Source organism: Lynx rufus, unplaced genomic scaffold, assembly GCF_022079265.1.
Source record: "Lynx rufus isolate CCGP_SWC_20201006 ecotype Redwood Valley unplaced genomic scaffold, mLynRuf1.p SCAF_16, whole genome shotgun sequence".
Classification (NCBI taxonomy): domain Eukaryota; kingdom Metazoa; phylum Chordata; class Mammalia; order Carnivora; family Felidae; genus Lynx; species Lynx rufus.
This window is the reverse complement of record NW_025814830.1, coordinates 3,075,572-3,101,456: the sequence shown is the minus strand read 5'-3', so window position 1 is coordinate 3,101,456 and position 25,885 is coordinate 3,075,572. Positions and strand designations below refer to the sequence as shown.

Genomic DNA, 25,885 nt, shown 5'->3' with positions numbered 1-25,885 from the left:
ACTGTTCTCTCCCGGCAGGGCAGCAGCCACTTGTGGCCAAGGCTGCCTCCCCACGTGGGGCAGGGGCTGGGCCTGGAGCCCCTCAGGGTCCTCACCATCCATGGCACGGACTTGGCTTGAGGAACTAGACAGACACTCTGTTCAGGGGTGAACAGGGGGGGTGGCGGGGGCGGGAGCCCGCAGCAGCTCCACGAACAAAGATGAGGTTGGAAAACGCATCCCAGGCCAAGGAGCGGCTGCAGGGCCGACCTCTTTCTCCAGAGTCCCTGGCTCCCCATCCATCTCACACGCCCTCCCCCCGCCCGGTTCCAGGCTCAGTTAACCCCTGGTGTGCCCGCACCGAGTTGCGCTTGGAGGATGGAGGACAGGGCTGCCGCTGTCCCCGCCTCTCCAGCGGAGGGATCCCCCGCGGTCACTGCAGCGGGGCCGAGAGAGCACGGCGCTTCGAGGTCAGCCGCCGCGCGCCGCCGGGGCTGGGCTGCCTGTGCCGGGACCCCAGCGCTGCCCTATCCCCAGCTTCATCTGCGGAATGGGACCGTAACCTCCTGCGTCGCTGTGAGGGGGGAACGTGTTCCCGGCTACCTGGCACCGCGGGACGTTGAGGGGCCCGGCTGGCAGCTCTCGTCGCTTTGAGCTCTTTGCTCCAGGTCCCGTTCTAACCCATCAACATCCTCCCATTTGTATCCACCGGAGTCCAGCCCAGGAAACAACCAGTAGCCGGTCCATATGAAGAGATTTATTGTGGGGCGCCTGGGAGGCTCCGTTGGTTAAGCGCCCGACTTCGGCTCAGGTCATGATCTCGCAGTTGGTGGGTTCGAGCCCCGCATCGGGCTCTGTGCCCGGACCCTGCTTCGGATTCTGGGTCTCCCTCTCTCTCTCTGTCCCTCCCCCACTCACACTCTGTCTCTCTCTCTCTCTCTCTCAAAAATAAACAAACATTAAAAAAAAAAGAGAGAGATGTATTGCAAGAAATTGGCCTTATGGGGCTGTGGGGCTGGCTAGGCACGCCTGACATCCGGAGGGCAGGCCGTCGGGAGGCTCTCGGGCTCATGAAGCTATTGTCCCCCAGCCGAATTTCGTCTCCTGGGAATCCAATCTGCTCTGAAGACCTTTCAGCTGATTGAATCAAGCCCACCCAGATTATTGAGAATTATCTCGACTGATTAAAGATGTCAGTCACACCCACCAAATACCTTTCGGGCAACACTAGGTGGAGGTTTGACTGATGGGGACCTCTGGCCCTAGCCAAGTTCACGCCGTAAAACTGACCCCACCGTTTGATCCCCACCCCAGTGCTGGGAGGTGGATGCTATTATTATCTCCATGCTGTAGGGAGGGACAACGAGACTCAGAGAGGTTAAGGAGCCTGCCTGATGAGCACAGATAGAGACATGGGAGCCAGTGCTCGGACACCCCCTACCCGCCCTGCCTGGGGCAGTGAGTATCTTCAACTGATATTAATAACACCCAGCACATTTCCAGGGACATGACAGTGGCAGTTACAAAGTGGGTGATCGTACCTGACCTTTCGTGGGGAGGAAGCTGGTGAAGAGGGTAAGGAGTTATTCTTTTTTTTTTTTTTCCTTTGAGAAAGAGAGAATCCCAAGCAGGCTCTACACTGTCAGCACAGAGCCCAATGCAGGGCTCGAACCCATAAACTGAGAGATCATGACCTGAGCTGAAACCAAGAGTTGGATACTTAGCCAACTGAGCCACTCAGGAGCCCCAGGGGTTATTTATTCTTTTAAAAAATGTATAGAGGAGCTCCTGGGTGGCTCAGTCAGTTAAGCATCCAACTTTCGATTTCGGCTCAGGTCATGATCGCATGGTTCGTGAGTTCGAGCCCCACATCAGGCTCTCTGCTGTCAGCACAGAGCCTGCTTGGGATCCCCTGTCTCCCTCTCTCTCTGCCCCTCCCCCACTCAGGCTCTCTCTCAAAATAAATTTAAAAACTTTCGAAAAGTGTATTGAGAGCCTGCTATGTGTAAGGGACTGGGGACGTGGTGCTGAATGAGACAGAGGTGGTCCCTTGGGGGCTCCCTTGGGGAGCTTAGAGCCTGGTAAGGGAGAAAGACTGGGCAAGGTAAGCAGACTAGAATAAGTAAGCAGGATGCATGACAGGTAAGGGGAGATAGGGAAAACAGTGGGTGTCCCTGCTTGGCCAAGGGTAGCCGTGGAAGGCCTCTCAGAGGAGGTGAAGATCTTGGAAGAAGAGAATCCAGGCAGAGAACAGAGGTGAGCAAAGGCCTGGGGGCTGAGTGCCTGGTGTGTCTGCAGAGAGGAAAACGCCAATGCAAGAATTCTCCAGAAGGGGGGGGGGGGTGCCTGGGTGGCTCAGTGTGGGTTAAGCATCCCACTCTTGATTTCAGCTCAGGTCATAATCTCATGATTCATGGGTTCGAGCCCCACATCGGGCTCTGTGCTGACAGCGTGGAGCCTACTTGGGATCCTTTCTCTCCCTCTCTCTCTGCCGTCCCCCCCTTGTGCACTCTCTCTCTCTCTCTCAAAATAAACTTAAAAAAGAATCTCCAGAAGGAAGCTGCAGTTCCCTCAGGACCCAACCAAGAGCCCCTTGCGAACCCACAAACACGAGGCGTGGGCCCCTTCCAAGACCACACACTTTTATTTGAACTTCCAACTTTGGGCTTTCATGAATTACTCATTTTCAAAGAGGTTTTGCGGGAGCAAGTTACGAAGGGGAACAGAACGAAAAAGCAAGACCCTGGCCTCATCCCAGTCCCCAGAGACAACCCGTTGCCCCCGGTGCCTGTGTTTCCCCCCACCGCTGAGAAGCAGCGCTGTGGCCCCCAGGGGCCACCAGACAGGAACGAAGGAAGGCTGCTAGCAGGCGGGGAAGACAGCATTCTCTGGCCACCCACCCTCCGGCGGTCAGCCCCGCCTTGAGGTCAAAGGGCAGGGGAGCTTGCTGATGTGGTCAGTAGAGGTCAGCCTCCCAGGCATGGACCAGGGGCGTGGAGGATAGAGGGGACGTGTAGTGTGAGGCCGAGTAATGGCCCCCAAAGATACCAGATCCTAATCCCTGGAACCCATGGACGCTACTCTACGAAGGAAAGATGGTCTTTTCAGATGTGATTGAATGAAGGATCCTGAGGGGATTATCCTGGATGATCCAAGTGGGCCCTAAATACAATCACAGGTACCCTTACGTGAGGGGCGGAGCTTGGAGCCACACAGCCACAAGCCAAGGAACGTGCAGGTGGCGACCAGAAGCTGACAGAGGCAGGGGGCAGATTCTCCCCCACCCAGCCCCAGAAGCCTCCGGAGGGAGTATGGCCCTGTCGACATCTTGATTTCGGCCCCGGGGGGACATCGGTGTCGGACCGCTGGTCTCCAAAACCGGGAGGGAACAGCGTGTGTGATTCTAAGCTTCTATGTTTTTGGCAATTTGTTCCAGCAGCCCTAGGGAGCCCTGGCGGATGGGGAAGGCGTGGAGAAATTATTCTTACCCTCAGTGTTTTGGATGACACAACTAAGGCACAGAAACTGTAAAGTCAGTGGTCCGACTGAGCATTTTCTTTTCTAATTTGAACAGGGAAATTTTAATATAAGGAGTTATTAACTATAACAGGTAATAATCTCTAAAGGGGTAAAGGAATATTGTGGGACTCAGGGAGGAAGCCGGAGGAAGGAATGAGCCTGGGAAGGGCCCTCCCCGCCAAGGCTGGAGTTGAGCGCACACTGCAAGAGATGTGGGTGTGGACCCTTGGACTGTGGGGAAGTTGGCTGGCTTGCCCAGACCGGAGCTGGTCCACAGATACTGAGTAAGCAGAGAACACCCCACCCAAAGGCCAGCGGGTGAAGCTGGGAAGCCAGCTTCTAGGACACACTGGGAAGCCATCAACTGGGACAGCACTGAAACTTGATGAGACGCCATCGCCGTGGGCACCCCCGAAACCTGACGGAGGTGAGCACCACTGAATGCACCCCACACGTGTCACTGGTGACCACGCGGTGAGAGCGAGAAGAAGCCCAAGGAAAAATCAGAACAAGGCAGAAGCCCTGTTCCTCCTGCAGGGTCCCTCAGTTTCCCTCTACTGACAAAGCTTAGCAACCTGCTTACCGCAAAGGGGGAATGTTTAAAGGTTGCAGCTCTATTTTTGCAGAGCAGGTAATAAAGGATGGCTTTGGAGCATAGAGGCAATAGCCAAGTAGTATGATTACCCATTCGTTCTGTCAGGTCTGGGAGGAGTGGGGTATTCTTTTTACGTGATTGGCAGATTTCCTTGTGTGTGTGTGTGTGTGTGTGTGTGTGTGTGAAGTGCTTGTTCAAGTCTTTTTGCCAATTTTTTAAAGTGTTTATTTATTTTGAGAGAGAGAAGGGGAGGGGCAGAGAGACGGAGAGAAAGAATCCCAAGCAGGGTCCGTGCCACCAGCACAGAGCCCGACGGGGGGCTCAACTCAAGACCTGTGAGATCATGACCTGAGCAGAAATCAAGAGTCAGACGCTTAACTGACTGAGTCACCCAGGAGCCCAGTTCCTGCCAATTTTAAAAAATGAGTTGTCTCTTGTTGATTTGTAGTGGCTCTTTATATATTCTGGCTACCAGTTCATTGTCAGATACACATATGACAAAGATCTTCAGCCGTGTCTAAGGCTTTGGGAAATTTTGTCGCTTCTCTGTGTCTCTGTTTCCTCATCTGTGAAATAGAGACAAAGACAAGACACACCTCATAAGGATGTCGTGAGGCTTCAAGGAGATAATGTCGGAAAAGTGCTCAGAAAGATGCCCGCATGTGGTAAGTACTCGTGTTGTCATCTGGCCTGGCATCGGCCAATCCAGGAAGAGGGAGCTCCTTGGATGGTCCTGAATTCAAGGGGAGCAATAAATGGTCTTTTGCCAGGGCGACAACGATTTTGTACAGAGGTGCCCTGGGACAATGGCCCTCCAAAAAGAAAGTTCTGCTCTGCGGTGTTTGCTAATTGCCATGGTGTAAATACTCCCTTCGTGGCCACTTTGAAACTAACGTGGTTTCATATCCGGCTTGCAGAAGCAGACAACAAGACCCTCCCTAGCCAAGATACGCTGGGGGGGTGGGGGCGGCGGAGAGGAGTGACTAAGATAAACAAGGGAACACGTGAAATAAAAGAATCGTGAAATAAAAGAATCCCAAGAGCTACAGAGACAACAAGGGAGCCGTGGTGTTAGGAGGGGGATTACTTTGGCTTCTCAAATGTGACATCTGATCAGAAACAGTCTAGTGCCAACCTGGTGGGAAGAGCATTTCAGCAGAGGGAACAGCCGATGCAAAGTCCTGAGGCCGCAGCAAGTTTGGCTTGAGGAACAGAATGAGGGCCGCGGCAGCCGGAGCTGAAGTGAATGTTTGAGGCCGGCAGCGGCATCAGTGTGCTGGCTTGTGTGCTTAGTGGTTTTTGATCTGAAGGTGGAGACAAAGGTAGACCAGGGCACCGCTGTGGTCAGAGCAGTGCTGGGGTGGGGGTGGGGGGTGGCAGCTCTAACTGGGGAGAGTACTGAGGACAGGGACAGGGAGGAGGCGACAGAGTAGAAACTGTTTTAAAGGCAAAACCGGAGGCTCTTGCAGAAAGACTGGATGTGGGGGCAGGAAGGGATGATAGATGTGCTTGTGAAGTAAAACAGCCCCTGTGGGGTGACTTAGAAACTCCTGACCCCAAATGTCACAGACTGGGAGGCTGAGACTTCCCTTGCTTCAGAGGCCTGTGGCGGAGGGGTGGGGGGAGGGCGGATGGGCCTGGTGGGCCCAGGGAGAGAGGACCCGAGAGGGAGGACAGTACCTAGGAAGTGAGTATATGGTGGGACCAGGAGGAAAGAACTAATCACACGTAGTTGGGAGACACCGAGGTTCTGGGAAGAGAAGGGACCCATCTAAGGTCACAAAGCCAAGTAAGTGAAAGAATGGGGAGTCTAGAGTTTCTGCACCTAAGCCCTAAGCCCTGGGTTACCATCTCCTCCCCACTCTCATGATCAGGTCCTGGTCCTGCCCCATTCCCCCTACTATCCTGAGGATGAGGACTGGAGTGAAGAGAAAAAGGAAATTTCACCCCAAAGGCAGTGTTATTCGTGAAATAAGAGGAATTGGGATCCTGGACTCCTGGGTCTGAGGGAGGAGGGTCCTGGGGGCAGGACTCCTGGGTCTGAGGGAGGAGGGGGCTGGGGGCCTGTACTCCTGGGTCTGAGGGAGGAGGGGGCTGGGGGCAGAACTCCAGGATCTGAGGCAGGAGGGGGCTGGGACAGGACCCTTGGGTCTGAGGGAGGAGGGGCTGGGAGCAGGACTTCTGGGTCTGAGGGAGGAGGGGGCTGAGGGCCTGGACCCCTGGGTCTGGGGGAGGGGCTGGGGGCCAGGACTCCTGGGTCTGAGGGAGGAGGGGGCTGGGGGCCTGTACTCCTGGGTCTGAGGGAGGAGGGAGCTGGGGGGCAGGACTCCTGGGTCTGAGGGAGGAGGGGGCTGGGGGCAGGACTCCTGGGTCTGAGGGAGGAGGGGGCTGGGGCAGGACTCCTGGGTCTGAGGGAGGAGGGGGCTGGGGCAGGACTCCTGGGTCTGAGGGAGGAGGGGGCTGGGGCTGGACCCCTGGGTCTGAGGGAGGAGGGGGCTGGGGCAGGACTTCTGGGTCTGAGGGAGGAGGGGGTTGGGACAGTATCCCTGGGTCTGAGGGAGGAGGGGGCTGGGGGCCTGAACTGGGTCTGAGGGAGGAGGGGGCTGGGGGCAGGACCCCTGGGTCTGAGGGAGGAGGGGCTGTGGGCTTGGACCCCTGGGTCTGAGGGAGGAGGGGGCTGGGGGCCTGTACTCCTGGGTCTGAGGGAGGAGGGGGCTGGGGGCAAAACTCCAGGATCTGAGGCAGGAGGGGGCTGGGACAGGACCCTTGGGTCTGAGGGAGGAGGGGCTGGGAGCAGGACTCTTGGGTCTGAGGGAGGAGGGGCTGGGGGCAGAACTCCAGGATCTGAGGCAGGAGGGGGCTGGGACAGGACCCTTGGGTCTGAGGGAGGAGGGGCTGGGAGCAGGACTTCTGGGTCTGAGGGAGGAGGGGGCTGGGGGCAGGACTCCAGGGTCTGAGGGAGGAGGGGACTGGGGCAGGACTCCTGGGTCTGAGGGAGGAGGGGGCTGGGTCAGGACTCCAGGGTCTGAGGGAAGAGGGGGCTGGGGGCAGGACTCCAGGGTCGAGGGAGGAGGGGGCTGGGGGCAGGACTCCTGGGTCTGAGGGAGGAGGGGGCTGGGGGCAGGACTCCTGGGTCTGAGGGAGGAGGGGGCTGGGGGCAGGACTCCTGAGTCTGAGGGAGGAGGGGGCTGGGAGCAGGACTCCAGGGTCGAGGGAGGAGGGGACTGGGGCAGGACTCCAGGGTCTGAGGGAGGAGGGGGCTGGGGGCAGGACTCCAGGGTCGAGGGAGGAGGGGGCTGGGGCAGGACTTCTGGGTCTGAGGGAGGAGGGGGCTGGGGGCAGGACTCCAGGGTCTGAGGGAGGAGGGGACTGGGGCAGGACTCCTGGGTCTGAGGGAGGAGGGGGCTGGGGCAGGACTCCAGGGTCTGAGGGAGGAGGGGGCTGGGGGCAGGACTCCAGGGTCGAGGGAGGAGGGGGCTGGGGCAGGACTCCAGGGTCTGAGGGAGGAGGGGGCTGGGGCAGGACTCCAGGGTCTGAGGGAGGAGGGGGCTGGGAGTCTGGACTCCTGGTCTGAGCGGGGAGGGGCTGGGGGCCAGGACTCCTGGGTCTGAGGGAGGAGGGGGCTGGGAGTCTGGACTCCTGGGTCTGAGGGAGGAGGGGGCTGGGGGTCTGGACTCCTGGGTCTGAGGGAGGAGGGCGCTGGGGGTCTGGACTCCTGGGTCTGAGGGAGGAGGGGGCTGGGGGCAGGACTCCAGGGTCGAGGGAGGAGGGGGCTGGGGCAGGACTCCAGGGTCTGAGGGATGATGATATTGGGCCCCGAAGCAGAAGGGAGGTGGGCTCAGGAAGTGTCCCCGACCCGGGGTTCTGGGGATCCGAGGTGGGAAGACGTGGGGACGCCCCGGGCGGGAGGGGGTAGGGGCCGGGCCGCAGTAACAAAGGCCTCTCCCTCCAACAAGCAACCCCCCCTCGGCCCCGCCTCCCCGGCCCCCCGCCTCCCCTGATTGGCCGGCCTTCCTGCCCGTCAGCGCCGCCCCCCTCCCCGGGTCTGCAGCAGCTCCGGCCGCCTCGTCGCGCCCCCCCCAGCCCCCTCCCCCCGCCCCCGCCGCCCCCCGGGCCGGTGCAGCCGCAGGCGGGGTCCCCCTCCCCCTCCCCCTCTCCCCCCGGCCTCGCGCGCCCCGGACCGGCCCCCCCTTTCCCCTCCCCCTTCGCGCCGCCGCTGCCGCGATGCCCCCCCCCTGCGCCCGGGGCCCGGCTCCGGCTTCTCGCCGCCGCCGCCCTGGCCGGCCTGGCCGTCATCAGCCGAGGTACCGCAGCGTCGGGGGCGGGGGGCTCGGCCGGGACGCCGGGGTCCCGAGAGGGGATTGGGGGTGGGGGGGGGGCCGCCTCCCGGGCGAGGAAGGGGAGGGCCCCGGACGCCGAGGTCTGGGCCCGGGGGCGGGGGCTGCACCCCCTGGCCGGGAAGGGGGTCTCGGACGTCTGGATTCGTGCCCGGGGGCAGGGTTCCGCGTCCCGGGGGCTCGAGCCTGGGCCTAGGGGCGGAGGTCGGCTTCTCCCGGCCGGCGAGAGAGGGGTCGCGGACACCTGATCCCGGCCTGGGGGCGGGAGTCTGCGGCTCCCTACCAGGGAGGGGGGATCAAACGCTAAAGTAAGGGTCCCTGGGCAGGCTCTCTGAACTGAGTTGGGGTGCGGAGGTGCCCCGTCGGGGGTCTTCGTCTCTGAGTGAAGACGGTCCCCGAGGGGGGTCCTGGCCTGAGGGCTGGGGTAGGCGTTTCTGGGCAAGGGTGGGGGGATGGTGCCTTCCCAGGGTCTGTAAGAGAAGGCGGCAGGGGTGTCCGCAGAGCTCCAGCCCAGGGCCAGGAGAAGAACGGGGGCTCTGGTCTCCCAGCTGGGTCATCTAGGTTGGGAGAAAGTGTTGGTGTTTGGAAGGTTGCAGTTACGTGGGAGAAAGGAGCTGGTGATCCAGGAAGTCGGGGACCCCAGCTGGGGACTCAGATGTGGGAAGCCCCTGCTGGGTAGCGCGGTTCAGAGGCTGGACTGAGAATGGGAGAGGCAGATGGAGAAGCAAGGGAAGGGAAGGGTTAACATGGGGTCAAAGGGTTAATCTCAGTCCTGGTGGTGCAGGGGGGGGGGGGCTGGGGGCTGTTTGTGTGGAATGGGGAGGGGTGACCTGGGCCATCTCTGGATAGCAGGTGTGCAGCTGGACTTTGTGTGTCCCCGTTGGGCCAGCAGCCCAGAGATGGTCCAGGAGGTGCCCCCTGAGGACAGGAGAGAGAGCAAAGCGGCAGGAGGCAGGCACCAGGGTTAATTCGGTGCTTCTGGAGGATTCCCCCAGGCCCTGCCCCGAGCCGAGGATCACAGAGTCTGGGACACAATCGGGGACAACAGAGAGTCCTCAACAGTCTCAGGGAGGCAGCCACTCTCAGCCTTCCACCCACACACAGCGGGTCACGCACAGACACATAAACACCCGTCACCGAGTCTGACCCAGAGCCGCACCCGCAGACACCCACGGTCTCACAGACATGGCCCCGTGTGTTCAGGACGCCTGTTTCCGCACTCGGGACCCCCAGCCCCCCGGGCCTCAGCTGGCTGGTGGCTCATTGGGCCTGAGGTCGGAGCGTTCCTCCAGCCTGACCTGTCTGAATCACCGTCTGACTCTCTGACTGCCTGTCTGCCTCTCTGTCTCTGACTCTCGTCTCTCTAGGTCATTTCCAGAGGCTCCCTAGCTCTGGGGGACATCCCATTTGTCTCTTTCTCGGGGTCTCTGTCTCTCCATCCCTGCTGGTCTCAGCACAATTTGACATCTGTCCCTCCCTGCCTGGAGAACTGTTTCTCATTGTCACACACGCGTGTCCCTGTCTCTTCCTAGCCCCCCTCACGTGCGCCTTGGTCCGTCCGTGTGCCTTTCACTTCTGGGAATTCACGTCCCCACGGGCACCTCTCATTTTTGTCCTTGTCCTCCCCTTGCCTCTTGCCTTCTGCTTCTCCTTCCCCCACTCCTCGTACCCTGTACCCTCATGACTCCCTTCCTCCCCCCCTTCCCTTTCCCACCCCCTCTTTTCCTTTGATCTCAAGATAACTTCCCATTTTCCACTCTGAGTCTTGCAGATCCCAGAAATCACTGTTGTACGCACATCCTGGGCTGGGAGCTTCTTGGAGCCAGGAGGCGGTCTGTGACCTAGGTCAAGTCCTTTCCCACTCCTGGGCCCTGGGGTCCCCGGGGGAGATCTGGGGACAACAGGGGACGGGGCGGGGGAATGCGGGCTGAGACAGAGCCAGGTGGCAGCCAGACAGCCCCACCCACTGTCATTTGGGGCGCTCGGAGAAAAAGCCTGGGTCCATGTCTACAAAACTGCATCTTCTCTCCTCTTTGATTCATTTGCTGGTTTCCAAATTCCGGAAGGAATGCCTGCAAGGGAGCAATCCACCACGTCCCCGCCCCGCCCCTCCCAAAACGCACACTCCACACTCCGGAGAGAGCCGGTCCCGGCTCTCCCCCTCGCTCGTGCGAAGTCAGACACGCAGAGTTGCACTTATTCGCAAGGCACTGGTTTGTTTGTGGACGTTTCTCCCGAGATAGAAACAAAATAAGCCCATTTCTCTGCCACTGGCTTTTTTCCACTTAACCTTAGTTCCCTGGCATCCATAGATATCGTTCTGTTTTTCGTCTCTTTCCTAAATTCTTTATGCCAGCACACACACTCACACCCACGCTGACACACCCACACCCACGCATACGTATTCACTTCCAGAGATGGTGCAGGCGGTTCCTTTGCTTCCTGGCCGGCTGGCGTGGGGTAGTAGGTGGCGGGGGGCCAGCGGAATGAGGCGTGCCAGCCACTGTCCACGGGGCCCTCCGGACCCCCGGTCTGTCCGGACTGGATATTTGACAAATATTTACTGAGCACAAGGTCTCCTTTCTGGGCACTGGGGATCTATCTGTACGTACACAGCAGTGAGCAAGCCAGACGAACTCAAGGAGCTCTCAAGGAGCTTCCATCCCAGTGGGACGGAGAGAGATCAAAACCTCAAAACAAGCACGGAAGGCAACAGGTCATTTCAGAGAGTGACGGGTAGCCTAAAACAGTAAGACTGACTCGGGACGCGCTGCGCATGTGGTCTCTGGTGGTTGAGGAAGCCCTCTCTGAGCCGCTGGGAGGGGAGTTCGGACTAAAAGGAGAGCAGTCAGCCTTTCGAAGATCCCCAGGGAACAGTGGAAGCAAAGGTCCTGAGGTGGGAACCAGCAGAAAGGAGCAGCCAACACGTTGTGGAAAGTTCCAGGGCTCTTGGCTCGGCGTCCAGACTCCGGGAGTCCGGGGCATCGGTGCTGGGAAGGCCTCTACACTTCAAGCTCAGCTCAGAGGAAGAGGGGGTCTTCTCACCAGCTCTTCCCTGCCGGAGCCACACCCCTCCCAACACCTCCCCCACCCCTCCCTCGGGCCAGCCTCCCCTCTGCCACAGCTCCCAGAGTGACCTTTGCAAAGTCACACACGCTTGCGGGCCTTGGCTTCCTGTCGGGGGAATCCAAGCATCCCCCCATTGGAGGGTCCCAGCTTCACTTATGTCCCTTTGAGGGGTGGCCCAGGGGCCTCCATCTTGTTAGAAAGCTCCTGCTCTCTTAAGGAGAGGAAACTCACCTAGCCGTGACCTTCATCGCTGGATCAATCAAGCCCTCATACCTGCTCCCTGGCCAGCTACTAGTCCAGACTGGCAGAGACCCGAGTGGTCCTTCTGGTCACCACCAGCCCCACCCCCAGGACAGGCTGGCACCTGCCGCCTCATCACCCCAACAGCCGGCACACCGATAGCTGTTGGCTAGCACCTAACCAGCAGGCTCTGCGTTGAACCTGTTGCTTGGGTGACCTCCTTTCATCCCCACCACCACAACTCGGGGGTGGGAACCCTGAGTCCCAGGGACCTGAAAGTAATTTGTGCAACCAAACGGCAGAGCTGGGACTCGAACCCCGAGCAGCCGGGTTCTCCAGTCTGTTCTTTCAGCGGCCTGGCCATGCTGGCGTGGTGGTGTGAGAGCAGATGCTGACAGGGCACCTGTATACCAGTCGCCGACTCGGGGGTGCTGGGCATAGAGCGACCTACACCCTGCCCCCACCCCCACCCCCGCCCCCAAGGGACTGACACCGAACCAGGGATAGCAATAGATGTTTCCTAAAAAAGAAGGTACTGTCAGGAGCAGCTCGCATTTATTGGGCCCTTTCTGCATGCTAAGCGCTGAGTTAAACGTTTTTCTTGCATGTTCCCATGAAATCCCTCACAAAACCCTCAGAGGGAAGAGCTGCTCTTTTCCCCCTTTTCAGAGATGAGGAAACTGAGGCTCAGACTGCCCGGGGGTCCCCCGGCCAGGAAACGGTGGCGCAGACATTTGATCTCGTGGCACGGATCCCTCGGGGCTTTCTTATCCAGCCTCTCAAGACCAGTCATTCTCCCTACAAACACGTCCCTGCTCTGAGCTAAGCCCAGCTCTGGGGGACACAGCCAAGAATCGGGCCCCCTGGGGAACACCTGGTCAGGTGGGGGAGGCGCCTTTGAACACTGCCCCAGCCGAGTCAGAGAGGATCCAGTAGAGAGTGGAGACACTCTCGGTCTTGAACAGTCAGGGAGGTCCTCCCGGAGGAGGGGGCATTTGAGTTTGGGTCTTGAAGAAGGAGTAGGAGTTCAAGAGCTGGAGACACATGTTGTAGGTATCTCTTTACATTCATCCTTCCAGTAAGTATTTCCCAAGGCCTTCCAGGGTCAGGCCCTGTGCTGGGAGATGCTGAGGGTACATACAGACCTGAGTCAGACCCAGGCTCTGCCCTCGAGAAACTTCTAGTCTGATGGGGGAAACAGACACAGATGGTCACCACAGTGTGTGATACGGGCTCTAAGGGAGGTAGTCCAGGCATTGTGGGAAAACAGGCCAGGCTTGGAGGGGTAGGGAGGGCTCCCCAGAATTGAGAGAGAGTTTTCCAAGCAGAATTCCTACCGAGTGGATCTCATGTGCACCAGCTCGCTTATACATTAAACATCTCGCGAGGCCTCCTGTGGGCCAGGCCCAGAGCCAGCAATGCTGGAACCCTGGAGGTGGGTCAGACACAGGCCCCACCTGGAGGGGCTCCCATCTGGTGAGGGAAGCAGGCTCAGACAGGATCCAGGGTGATCAGGACCGAGAGAGAGAGAGAGAGAGAGAGAGAGAGAGAGAGAGAGAGAGAGAGGCAGGAGCCGTGCTCAGCGACCAACTGGGTGTGAAATGACTATTCCCACCCCCACCTCCACTTACTAAAGCCCAGAAAAGGGAAGGGACTTGCCCAAGGTCACACAGCAGGGAGGGGGGTCCTGATCCTGGAGTCTGGGAATTGTGTGAGACAGATTCACGGACCCAAGACACCCAGATTTATAGACACGGGGACCAGGAGTCCAAGACCCGCCTGAGACGTGGAGTCCTTCATCACGAAGTCTCCTGGGACTGCCCTCGGCTGAGCCTGGAGCTGGGTGTGCCGGGGACACAGATGGTCTGAGCCAGGCTCTGGCCGGGAGGAGAGGTTGGGGAGACAGCTGAGTCTGATCCAAGGTGCCCTGGGAGCGGGGCAGGCGCTCATCCCGGCACATATGGGCTGTGTCTCCTAGGAGAGGCCTCATTATTCTAGACCCCTGGAGAAGGAGAGACATTTTGCCACAAACGGTGGCACGATGAAGAGAAAGGTGGGGAACACAGAGCTGGGCCACACATGCGCGAGGGGAGACAAAGCAGGAGAAGCGACCCCAGGGCCCCGGATCCAGGTTGCGGGGCTGGGCCTTTGTCCTGGAGGCAGCAGGGAGCCACGGGAGGGGCCCCGGGCAGCTCTGAGGGTCAGGGTCGGGGATTTCCCTCTGGAAGGGTGTGTGCCTGTGTCCGTCAGGACATATGATTAAGGTCCTGCCTGCCTGTGTCTGTGGGCCTAGCTCCTCTGGGCGGCTCTGGCTGTGGTCAGGGGCTCAGCCCAGGGGCCCTCAGTTCCCGGGGGACCTGGGACCGTTCCGTCCTCACCCCTAAGCCCACGTTTCTCCTGTAACCTTGGACAGTGGTTGTCACAGGGGGCGGAGGGGGGATTTTTGCCTTCTAAGGGGCATCCGGCGATACCTGAGGCATGTATGGTTGTCACCGCTGTGAAGACGGGGGAAGCTACTGTCATCTGGTGGGTAGAGGCCAGGGATACTGCTGAACATCCCGCACTGCGCAGTCCCCACGGGGAAGAATTGTCCGGCCCCGGCTTGGGAGTGTATGAGCAGGAGTGTGACCAATCCTGTGTGTGTGTGTGTGTGTGTGTGTGATCCGATCGTAGGTGACAGCGTGACTGTGCGCACCCGATTCTTGGCCCAGGGCAGCCCCTTTGTGTTGCGAGGCTGTGGCCGTGTAACTGTCTCATTGCACACCGTAGCTTTCTGCACGACTTTCCAGAGGGCAGGGGCGTGGGCTGCTGAGCATGGCCCTCAGGCTGGCAGTGTCAGTGTGACTGATTAGGCCGGCGTGGGGGGCGGGTGAGAGAGAGAGAGAGAAAGAGAGAGAGGTGGCCCCCTGGATGGGGCTGTAACCGCTCGTGCGTAGACCGCACCTGCGTGTGGGGGGCTGTTGGCATCAGCACGATTGTGTGGGTCTAGTTGTGTGTGGTGGGGTGACCTTGGGCTGGCTGCGTGTCCCGGGCTGCGTGTCAGCGGGACTGTGTGCGCCCCCGTGCCTCTGAGCAGGCCCCATCGCCGTTCCTGTGTCGGAGTGCGGGACCGTTTCCCCCTCCGGCCCTGGCTCCGTGTGCCTTCCCCGGGCCCTGGTGCTGTGTCTGTCCCTGTGTGCTTCTGTCCCCTGGCCGTCTCCTGCTGTCACCAGGGCCGTGTGGCAGCGTCCACCGCACGCAGCTCGGGGAGTGACTCTGGCCGGGCTAAGGGGCTGCGGGGTCCACCCCAAACCCCACGACCCGGGGAGCCCACCGCACTGGCTCTGCCCCAACCCGGTCCTGAGGGGCTGCTGATGGAGAGGGCCCCCGGGAGTCATTGGGGACGGCACGGGCAATTAATTCATTAGATTAATTAGCTCCTCATGCCAGGGCGGGGGCAGGGCGGCCCCGTTGCGAGGCCCTCCTTCCCCAGGCGTCCAAGGTCATCCGGCCTCCTCTCCCCCGCCTGATGCCGTCTCCAGCCGCCGCCTCCGAATGCCCAGCCCCCACTCCCTGGCCCCAGTCCAGCCCGCTGGCCACGGTCCACAGAGAGATGAATGGGTGGGGGTGGGGGCTGTGCCGGGCGACGGTGCCCATGAGCGGCGCTGGGGGGGGGGGGGGGGGCGGGCAGGCGTGGGCGGGCCCCTGCAAGTGTGCCCCGTGGCCACGGGCAGGCGGGCGTGTCTGCAGACGCGTGTGTCTGCCGAGGTCTGCGTGTGGCTGTACACGGTGCCCAGGGGGTGTATTTGTGCGTCTGTGATAGATGTGCGTCAAGTGGATATACGCGTGCGTCTGTGTCTGCGTTTACGCGTCTGGGTGTCTGCATCCGCATGTGTGGGTGGCTCTGTGTGTGTTTCCGTGTATTTCTGAATTCGTGTGCCTACGCGCGAGCACGTGAACGTGTCTGAACATGTGTGCGAGCGCCCAGGTACACGGCTGTCTGTGTATCTGCACGTGTGTGTCTGTGCATATACATTTAGGTACTTGTGAGTCTGTGCATGTGTATGTATGTGTCTGCGTGCAGTATCTGTGAGTGTGTGTGTGCGTATATCCACACGTGTTAATGCGCTGTCACCGGGGTGCTGTCTTAGTATCTGGAGGTGTGTAGGTCTGTGTGTCCAGGTCCGTCTGGATGAGTGTGGGCTTATGGGAAGGAACACGATGCATGTGCTTGCTCTGCGCGCGTCTGCCGTGCGTCTCGGGAAACACCGAAGGATGCGTGTGCCCGCGGGGTTGGGAGATGCCTGTGTGGGCCAGGGCACGTGCGTGTGTGTGCACATGTGTACGGTCCCCGCTGAGCTGCCGAGCCGAACTGGCCCTCCCGTCCGCAGGGCTGCTGTCCCAGAGCCTGGAGTTCAGCTCTCCCGCGGACAACTACACGGTGTGCGAAGGCGACAACGCCACCCTCAGGTACCTCTCTCCCCCCCCCCCCCCCCCGATCTCGGGGACTCAGAAGATCACCCAGGCCGACTCTTCACCTTCCTTAGGGGAAGCCAGTCCTCACCTGCAGAAGCAGCCTGGTCCCTGTCACTCAGGAGAGGTGGTGAGGGGCACGGACTCTGGGCCTGGCTTCCTGTCTGGGCCTCCGTGTCCCCATCTGCCAAATGGGTAGAGGAATGATAACCACTGTAGAGGCTGTTGTGGAGATTCAAGATTTTGCACACGCTCTCTGAGTTTAGAAAGCAAGGCATATTGTGACTGCTTAGCAAATGACAGCCAGCCTTATTTCCCCCCAGATCAATGCTGCTCCCCACACTGGGTCTGCCCCCCTCTCCGGGCCTCTGTCCCCTTCTCTGGATCTCTGCCTCCCTCTCTCTGGATCTCTCTGTCCGCCCCCCCCCCGGTCTCTCTGTCCCCCCCCCCCCCGCTCCCGGGTCTCTTTCCCTTCTCCCCAGGTCCTTGTCCCCCTCCCCCTGGATCTCTGTCCCCACTCTCTGGGTCTCTATCCCCACTCTCTGGGTCTCTGTCCCCCCCCCCCCGGGTCTCTTTCCCCTCTCCTCAGGTCCCTGTCCCCCTCCCTCTGGATCTCTGTCCCCCTCCCTCTGGGTCTCTGTCCCCCTCCCTCTGGATCTCTGTCCCCCTCCCTCTAGATCTCTGTCCCCCCTCTCTGGGTCCCTGTGCCTCATCTCTCTGCATTTCCGTCTCTCTCTCTCCCAGAGTGCCCCAGATCCTTTTCCAGCAATCACTCAGTAACCATCAGCTACCATTTCATTGTGCACTTAGGCTCACACTTTCCCTCTCTGAGGCTCAGTTCACCCACCTGGAAAGTGGGCACAGTCACCTCGGCCTCACAGGGCTTCAGTGGGAACTGACCGTGCAGGAGGCCTTCCTCCCCCCACCTCTGAGCCCCCACGACGGTAGAACCTGGGGGGGCAGGCTGGGGTGGGGGAGACAAAAACCGTCCTCCCGTGTCCTCCCTGAAGCTGCTTCATCGACGAGCACGTGACCCGCGTGGCCTGGCTGAACCGCTCCAACATCCTGTACGCTGGCAATGACCGCTGGACCAGTGACCCGCGGGTGCGGCTGCTCATCAACACGCCCGAGGAGTTCTCCATTCTCATCACCCAGGTGGGGCTCGGCGACGAGGGCCTCTACACCTGCTCTTTCCAGACCCGCCACCAGCCATACACCACTCAGGTCTACCTCATCGTCCACGGTGAGCCCTCAGCGGGGCCCTGGGTGGCGGAGAGGGTGGAGGGCGCCGGGGGGGGGGGTGGGGGGAGACTGTCCGTATCCTCGCCAAGTGCCCGCTCCCCGACCCTAGGGACACGTGGTGTGCGAGGCGGACACACCCCCTGCCCTCGCAGATTTCAGCCGAGCAGAAGGAGGGACAGGCACCCGGAAAGTGACCCTTCAGCATGACAGCTGCTAGGACAGGAGAGCTACAGGGGTGAGGGGGTGCTCCGAGGAAGATCGCGGTCATTCGCTCAGCTCTGTTGGTTGAGCGCCTGCCACGTGAAGGCACTGCTCCAGGCCCTGGGGCTCGAGGGGGCAGGAGACAGAGAGAGTAACGGGACAGAGCTCGGGGGCTGCCCCACGCGGCACCAGAAATGGTCTGGAGGGCCGGGGGCCGGTGGACAGACAGGAACCCAGAGATGGAGACAGCCCAAAAGGGCCACGACGAGGCCCGACTCAGGAGCCAGACCACCCCCCCTGCTGAGGGACCCTGAGCGTCCGAGGAGGCCTCGGACACGCCATCTGCAGAGCGGGGAGGACTGTCACACGTCAAACCCAAGACTTCGTCAACTGGAAGGGGCAGCTTCATTTTACGCGCTGCTAGAAAAGACAGAGAGAAAGCACCCCGTCATTTAAACGCTGGCCTCTCATGTGGTCTGACTGGAGCCACGTTCAAATGGCTGGAAGAAATAGCCGTACACATTCGAGCTGCCGACCCTGGCAATCTCTGGGGCGCCTGGGCGGCGCAGTCGGTGAAGGGTCCGACTCTTGATTTCCGCTCCGGTCACGATCTCACGGTTCGTGGGATCGAGCCCCACGTTGGGCTCTGTGCTGACACTGCACAGCCTGCTTGGGATTCTCTCTCCCTCTCTCTCTAAATAAATAAATAAGTAAACTTTTTTTTTTTTTAAATAGCAACATTAACCTCAGAGGGTGGTAAGGTAGTGAAGGTTTAATGAGCTAACTTTTGTACAACATTTAGAACGGGGTTACCACGCTGGAAGCACCATATGAGTATTTGTGATATCAACTAATTGTTTAATATAAGAATAATAACAATTAATAAATAAACGTAGACAGAGATAAGGGAGAAAGTCAAACCAGAGGGCAGAGGAACCAAGTTAGGAGGAAGGTAGAGAGAGAGACAGAGACTGAGAAAGAACGAGAAAGGCAGAGATCAGGAGTTAGACAAGGAACCAGACCCAGAGGCAGAGGAGAAACACAGAGGAATTCTTACAGAAAGACAGAGGAAATATTGGCTGGACTCCTGGGTCTGAGGGAGGAGGGGCTGGGGGTCCGGACTCCTGGGCCCTGGGAGGCCGTATTCACCCTCTCGCGACCTCTCCCCTCCCGGCCTGCAGTCCCCGCCCGCATCGTGAACATCTCCTCGCCCGTGACGGTGAACGAGGGAGGCAACGTGAACCTGCTCTGCCTGGCCGTGGGACGGCCGGAGCCCACGGTGACCTGGAGGCAGCTCCGAGGTGAGGACCCCTCCCCTGACCCAGAGCCCCTTTCCCCACTCCACAATCTGGGCCCCTCGATTCCCCATATCCCTAGCTAGACTCCTGGACTCCTCCTTTCCCCCTTCCCTGGTCCCCCTAACCTTTGTCATGGTTTGATTCCCCCACCCCCACCTGATCCCATTATTTTACCAACAGCCCCCAGAGCCTTAGAGCCTTCACCACCTGCCGTCCCAGGCCTGGGCCCTTTCCTCTAAATCACCTGCTAGATTCCAGCCTGCCCCCTGTCTCCACCGCTAGTATCCCTGGTCTCCCCCCAGCAGCTCACATAATTCTGGGTTCTGAATCCCTACCACTAACCCTGAGTCAAGCGATGGCCAGTGGCCCCTATCCCTATTCCCATCTCCTGGTCACCTCACTACATCTCGCTGGGTTCTCTAGCCCATCAGTTCTCAAAGTTTGGTCCCCAGACCAGCAACAGCAGCATCACCTGGGAGCTTGCCAGAAACGCACATCCTGGACCCATCCCAGACCTAATGAATGAGAACCCCACCTCACCCCACCTGATCCCCAGCTCCCCGCCCATACCACCACCAGTCCGTTTTAACAAGCCCTTGGGGTGATTCTGGTGATCGAGCTGAGAACCACTGCTCTAGACTACCCCCACACATAGCAGCAAGGTACCTGAACCTGGTATTCCAGATCGCTGGATCTCTCTCACCACCGTTTTCACCTGGATCTCCACCACCATTCCCCAGATCCCTAGATCCTCATTGACTGGGTCTTTGGAGACCAATGGTGCTTATCACTCAGCCCAATAACTAGGTGTCAGATCCTGGGTCCTTTCCCGCTGGGTCATCTGAGCCCCACAAGCCTGGGCTTGAGATCCTGGCTTCCTGGATGCCCTTAGTCCAAAATGTCTTCTGAGCCCAGTGATGTGTCATAAGACCCCAAATACCCGGATTGCTGATCCCAGTCACTAGATCCTCATTCACTGAACCCAAGAACTAAATCCCAGAACTCTGGATCTGCCCCCACCTTCCACCCTCACCCCTGCCTTGGGTCCGTATTATCTGGAGCTTTCCGAGCACCAAGGTCCTGGGACTGTCCCCACTGGGTGCTCTAAGCCTCATGATCTGAATCATGAGCTCCCAGATCCCTGGATCCTCCCATGCACCCCCCAATTCTAGGACCCTCCCCGTTGGGTTCTAGTTACTAAGCCCCACACCCTCATTCCCTCCCAGACCCCTAGCAAGAGATCCCAGGCTGCTGATTCACACCCCACCCCAAACCCCCCGCAAACCCTTCCTGGCTCCCACTGACCCGGGCACTCCAGGCCCTGCGGTGCCTGCCCCGCTGATGTGTGTCCGTGTTGTGCCCGTGTTGTCCCGTGTTAAGTGTTTGTGTCCGGCCCCGCCCCCACCCCTTCCCTCCCCGCACAGACGGCTTCACCTCAGAGGGCGAGATCCTGGAGATTTCGGACATCCAGCGGGGCCAGGCCGGCGAATATGAGTGCGTGACTCACAACGGCGTTAACTCTGCGCCAGACAGCCGCCGTGTGCTGGTCACAGTCAACTGTGAGCCCCTTGGCACTGGGCACGAAAGGGGGGGGCAGGCCCTGGGTCCCTGGGGAGGGGGAAGGGGAGTGCTGGACTCCTGGGAAGGAGGGAGGAGGGGGATGGGGACGGAACCCCCGAGTCCCCGCCTGGCTAGGAGAATTCGCTGACTCTCACCCCTCGCCAGATCCTCCGACCATCACGGACGTGACCAGCGCCCGCACAGCCCTGGGCCGGGCCGCCCTCCTGCGCTGCGAAGCTATGGCGGTGCCCCCCGCGGACTTCCAGTGGTACAAGGATGACAGACTGTGAGGACAGCACCGGGTCCGGCCCGGGTGGGGGTGGGGAGGTGGCCGAGCCCTAGGTCTCGAGAACTGGGGGAGTCCAGCTTCTGGGGGATGGGGCCCAGCTTCTAGCGAGACTGTGGGGACTTGCTGAAAACTTGGGTGTCACAATGATGAGCGTTGGAGCCTGGTCTCAGGCTGTTCAGGGAGAAGTTCAGGGGTCGATGCTGACGCTGTGGCGGGGAAGCTTCAGAGGACCACTGGGGCTGGGGTCCAGCAGAATCTGGGAGCCCGCAGAGATTGGGGGCCCACGCCAGGAGAGTCCAGTGTCCCTGAGGGGCCCCTAGGGGTGCCTGGAGAGAGGGGTGTCAGTGCGAATGGCCCAGAGATCCATAGGGGGCGAGAGCCTGAGGCTAGGGGCCTCTGGGGTAGGGGGCAGAATACGGGGTCTCTGGGAAATCAGGGAGCCTGAGAGCTGCGTGCAGTGGGATCTGCGCCCTGAGGGGGTCCCAGGCCAGGGTTCCAAGGCCCGGTCCCTGACCCGGGTCCCCGGCAGGTTGATCAGCGGCACAGCCGAGGGCCTGAAGGTGCAGACGGAGCGCACCCGCTCGATGCTTCTCTTCGCCAACGTGAGCGCCCGGCATTACGGCAACTACACGTGTCGCGCCGCCAACCGGCTCGGAGCGTCCAGCGCTTCTATGAGGCTCCTGCGTGAGTCCGAGAGGGAGGGGCGGGGCCGGGGCGAGGGGGCGGAGATCGGCGGGGGGGGCGGGGCCGGGGTCGGCGAGGGGCGGGGCCGGGACTGTCCCCCAGACCGACTGCCAACTTAGGAAAGAGGTCGACCCTGAGACCCAAGCAAGGCGACTGAGCTAGAGACCCATTCCCTCAATGAATGTCGATTCACTGAGTGCCCACTAAGGGGAGGGCTTTCGGCGCTGGGGACACAGCAGTGCCCAAAGGAGACAAGGTCTGGGGACTCGCAGAGCTCATGGCCTAGTAGTAGTAGAAAGGCAGCAAATAAGTAGACACTTAAATAAAATAAAAAGCAAACAAAAACGTACATAAAGAAGCACCAAAAAAAAAAAAAAAAGTGGATATCGATAAGGGTGACGGAGAAAATAAATAAGGATTGGAAATGGTAGCGTTAGATAAGCTCATCATCAGAAGTTTCCTAGAGAGGATAACATTTGAACTGAGACCTGAATGGTCAGAAGCAGCCAGCCCGGCCAAGATCTGCGGGAAGAGCTTTGCAGGCAGAGGGGACAGTATATGGAAGGGCACAGTGAGAAGGCTAGCATGACCTGAGCACAGTGATCACGTGGAGGCTGAGACGAAAGAGGAAGGGAGGGGCAGAGTCTCATGGGCCATGGAAAGGATTTTGGATTTTATTCTACTGCAGAGTGAGGCCACCAGAGGCTATTAAGCAAGGGAATGACCTAGTGGTTGGTGCTTCAAAAGAGAAATCACTTTGACTGCTATTTAAAGAATGGCCTGTAGGGGGGGGTGCAAAATGGAGGCAGGAGGCCCCGCTCTGTGGCACAAAGTCTCTGTATGCGGAGAGTTTTGAAGGTGGAGGAAGAAGGAAGTGGGGGTCGAGGCGATCACAGGTTTCGGCTTGAGCACCTGGGTGGGTGGGCACGTCGTAGTAAAGTATTGAAGTGGAGAGATGCTGGGACGGGTGCAGTAGCCAGTCTCGGGGAGGAAAGTCAAGAGGACCATTCTGGACGTGCCGACTGCAAGACCCTTGGTGGCCATACTGGATAGACCGAAACTGTACGCCGGAGAGACCGACGTGGAGAGAGCCCCGGGCTGAGGCGGTGAAAAAGAACATCTGGGAAAGACGGAAAAAGAGAGAGGGACTGAGTGGCAGACAGAAACAAGTGTCGCCAAGTGTCTTGGCGTCTCTGCCCCCAGAGACAGGGCAGACGCAAGGCACCGGGAGACACACCTGGGGTCTCCCCTTCCCAGGCCACCCCCGCGACCCTCTGTCTTTCCCCAGGCCCAGGATCCCTGGAGAACTCAGCCCCGAGGCCCCCGGGGCCCCTGACCCTCCTCTCCGCCCTGGGCTGGCTGTGGTGGAGGATGTAGGAAGAACCCAGCGCAGCTCGCCTCCCCCCTGCGAGGGGCCTGAGGCGGAGAGCGAGAGAAAAAGGGAGAGCCAGCGCCGTGGGTCTCGAGGGGGCGGGAGAGCTCTCTGCCACCGAGGAGGAAGAAGAGAGGAGGAGAAGCAGGAGGAGGAGGAGGAGGAGGAAAGCTCTTTAGAGAACCCATCACTGTGAGGGATAACGCAAAATTATGCATCTTTCTACAGCCATTTTCGCCACCGTTCACGTTTCCGAGTGCGACCCACCCCCGGCCACCCCACACCCCTCTCTTAGCTCAGGCTGTCAACTGGATCGTGTGTATGTAGTGGGTGTGTGTGAGCATGAGCCTGCACGTGTGTGTACGTGTGGGGGGAGGGGCTCAGCAATCTTCCCTCCCCTAACACCCCCATGCCCACTGCCCCCCAGTGCTGCCGCCTCTCTCCTCTGGCTGGAGGTAGGTATGTGGGCTTCGCGGCTGGAGCTGTGAGGGGAGGTTTGCCAGGCCCCCTGCTTCCCCAGTGTATGCACGCACCCCACCCCTTCCCCTCCCTGTTAAAAGAGCGTCTCCTGGGCAGGTTGGGGGTGGGGAGGGGTGTCCCGCTCGCCTGTCAAGCTATCATTCAGCCTCTGTGAGCAGGTGAGCGATCTCCATCTAGGCCCGGGGCCTCGTTGCTGTCAACCACCAGCTGCCTGTAGCCAGAGGCCCCATCGCTGGCTCGGCAGCCTGAGACCTTCCCACTTTCCCTGCCCCCCACCCCGACTTTCTGGCCCCCTCTGGGCCAATCGGTGCTTCCATCCAACTGTCAGACCGGTGCCTGTGGCCACCTGTCTGTCTCAGTGCTTCGCCCTCCCCGACCCCCGACTCCCCTTGGCCGCCCGCAGCGCCAACCAGCTGCCCTCCGTGCCCCCGCAGCTTCCCACGGGTGTGGGCTTGCTGGTCCCCCACTCCCCCACTCCCTGGCCTCTCTCCCAAAGGCTGCCCTGACCGCCCTCACACACACTCACATAGACACACACACACACATACCAGCGACCGTGGCCAGCAATAGGCCCCCCGGCTCCGGCTGCACTGCAGCTGGTGACCGGCTGTGTTCCCCCCGAGGGTGGGCAACTTGTCAGGAGGGCGTGCTGAGAGGCTGTAACCCCAGCTCTGAGGTGGGAAGACACGATCTTGGCACACATCACACAAAGTGGGGGAGAGAGAGGCGTCACACAGGCATCCCCAGTCCAGTCCAAGATGTCAGGTCTCCAGCTCCGACTCCTGGGGGACCCGCTATAAACACTCGCCCCAAACCACACTACCCAGAGCTTGGTGGGGGGAGGAGCTCAGAGCAGGGGCAGGGGGGCAAGGGGCAGTGACTGTACCTCAGACGGGGGCGTGGGCCCCATCCCACATTGTCTTCCATTCCCAGGGTCCAGGGGATGGGGAGGGGAGGGGGAGGGATGCAAGGGAGGGGGCGGGGGGCCCTGGGGGCCGTGTGTTCCGATTCATGGGGAGTGTTGAGACCACCACACCAATAAACGCCTTTTTCCAAAGTCTCTGCCTGCAAGTATCCGTGTCATTAAGGGTTTGAGTGAGTGGAGGGCAAAGGGTCGTGGTCATTGGTGGTGCCTCTCCAGCATCATTTCTGCCTTCTCTGTCTTTGGTAGATTTTGATTGGCTTCAGCCCCTCGGCTAATGAGTTCCAGAGCTGTATGGATTCACAAGATGCTATTCCACTGGATAATGTAGCTCAGTGGTGTGAGGTGTATCTAGATGAGTTGCTTTTCTCCATTACATGGAAGATCTTGGGTCTGTGGGGATAGCAGTGGTGGGGAAGATAGCACGTAGAGCCTGAGAATGATACAAACACTGAAATACAGAGTGGCGGGGGGAGGGGGAGCGAGCTAAAGAAACTGAGTCCACGATGCCATCGTTTGAGTAGCTGGATCAAAATTTACCTGATGCCCACTTTCACTTACATAAGCAACACAGCCCCCTGTATGTAGAAGCCAACGTGTGTTAGGTTCCTCACTCTAGTGATTAAAAAGGAAATGAGAGCTCTGATACAGAAATGATATCAAGGATCCAGGTACCCAGGACCCCAGGCTTCACCTTTCCAAAAAGATCTAAGAGCTCTATTTCCCAAAGGCCTCTTTCACCCCAGTCTTTAACCAGAATACCTCACATCCTTTCCTTCCCTGAGACAGATGCTGGTTGCCCTTGCTTTGGTTGTTTCCTCCTTCTTTGCTCTCAGACCCGCCTCCCACGACACAGGCTGAGATACTTGGTTTCCCAGCCTCACTTGCAGTGACGTGGCTAGTTTGGGGTCAACAAGGGGACTTTGCCAGTAGGCTTCCAGGAAAGTTTTTTCCTCGCTAGTGAGGTTGGTCGAGGGGAGGGGTGTGGGAAGGGAACCTTGCTCCCTCCCTTTTGCCTTCAGATACAGTTGTTGTGAAGAGGTGATGCCTGGCACTGTGGCAGCCATCTTGCTACATAAGACAATATGCCAACCCACTGGGGGTGGCCGAGCAGGATGTAGAGAGCTCAGGTCCTTGATGGGGTCACTAAGTTGCTGAGCTAGCCTGAAACCACCATCCATTTTGCCACCATTTATTTTGTTTCTTGCGGCCAAGGGAATCTTCATTGATGCACTCCCTAAATTTCCAATGAGAAACCCAGCTAAAAAAGAAAGACATCATTGGGGACAGCAGCTGCAAGCCCAGCCTTTTGCTGGCACCGAAACATGTGCAGTATTTATTGATTGCCTGCTATGTGCCAGGCTCTGTGTTAAGTGCTGGGGATAAAATGACACGCACAGTCTCTGCCTTCCTGAAGTTCTCAGTTTAGAGACGGAGTCAGAGGCTAAACAAGTACTTCTGTATTTATGTTCGAGGAGCAGAAGGGTCAGGGTCAAGGCAGGTTAGGGTCATGGGTTAGGGAAGGGTCTCCTAAGCTTGTAATGGTTACATTTTTAGGGTTTCTGGACCTGATCCCAACACTGGGGGGTTCCCCCTGTGAGAGGTAAAGGAGATGATTCATTTTCAGAAATACCAAATAAAAGCTG

General features: G+C 59.4%; 1 protein-coding gene across 1 annotated transcript; it reads left to right on the top strand.

Annotated features, from left to right (window-relative positions):
- Window positions 1-200: 200 nt before the first annotated feature.
- Window positions 201-22,842, top strand: IGLON5 (IgLON family member 5). Its single transcript, XM_047079076.1, has 9 exons — window positions 201-555; window positions 8,119-8,397; window positions 16,110-16,188; window positions 17,202-17,434; window positions 18,816-18,935; window positions 20,357-20,491; window positions 20,658-20,778; window positions 21,311-21,465; window positions 22,754-22,842. The coding sequence occupies exons 1-9, from the start codon at window positions 201-203 to the stop codon at window positions 22,840-22,842; spliced, it is 1,566 nt and encodes a 521-aa protein (XP_046935032.1).
- Window positions 22,843-25,885: the final 3,043 nt, after the last annotated feature.

What these genes read in the sequence shown, in the direction of transcription:
- IGLON5 (XM_047079076.1), top strand. Translation starts at nt 201, where the DNA reads ATGAGGTTGGAAAACGCATCCCAGGCCAAGGAGCGGCTGCAGGGCCGA. An exon ending in GGCGACAACGCCACCCTCAG is followed by an intron (nt 16,189 to 17,201) that starts GTACCTCTCTCC and finishes TCCTCCCTGAAG; the next exon opens with CTGCTTCATCGACGAGCACG. An exon ending in GGTCTACCTCATCGTCCACG is followed by an intron (nt 17,435 to 18,815) that starts GTGAGCCCTCAG and finishes CCCGGCCTGCAG; the next exon opens with TCCCCGCCCGCATCGTGAAC.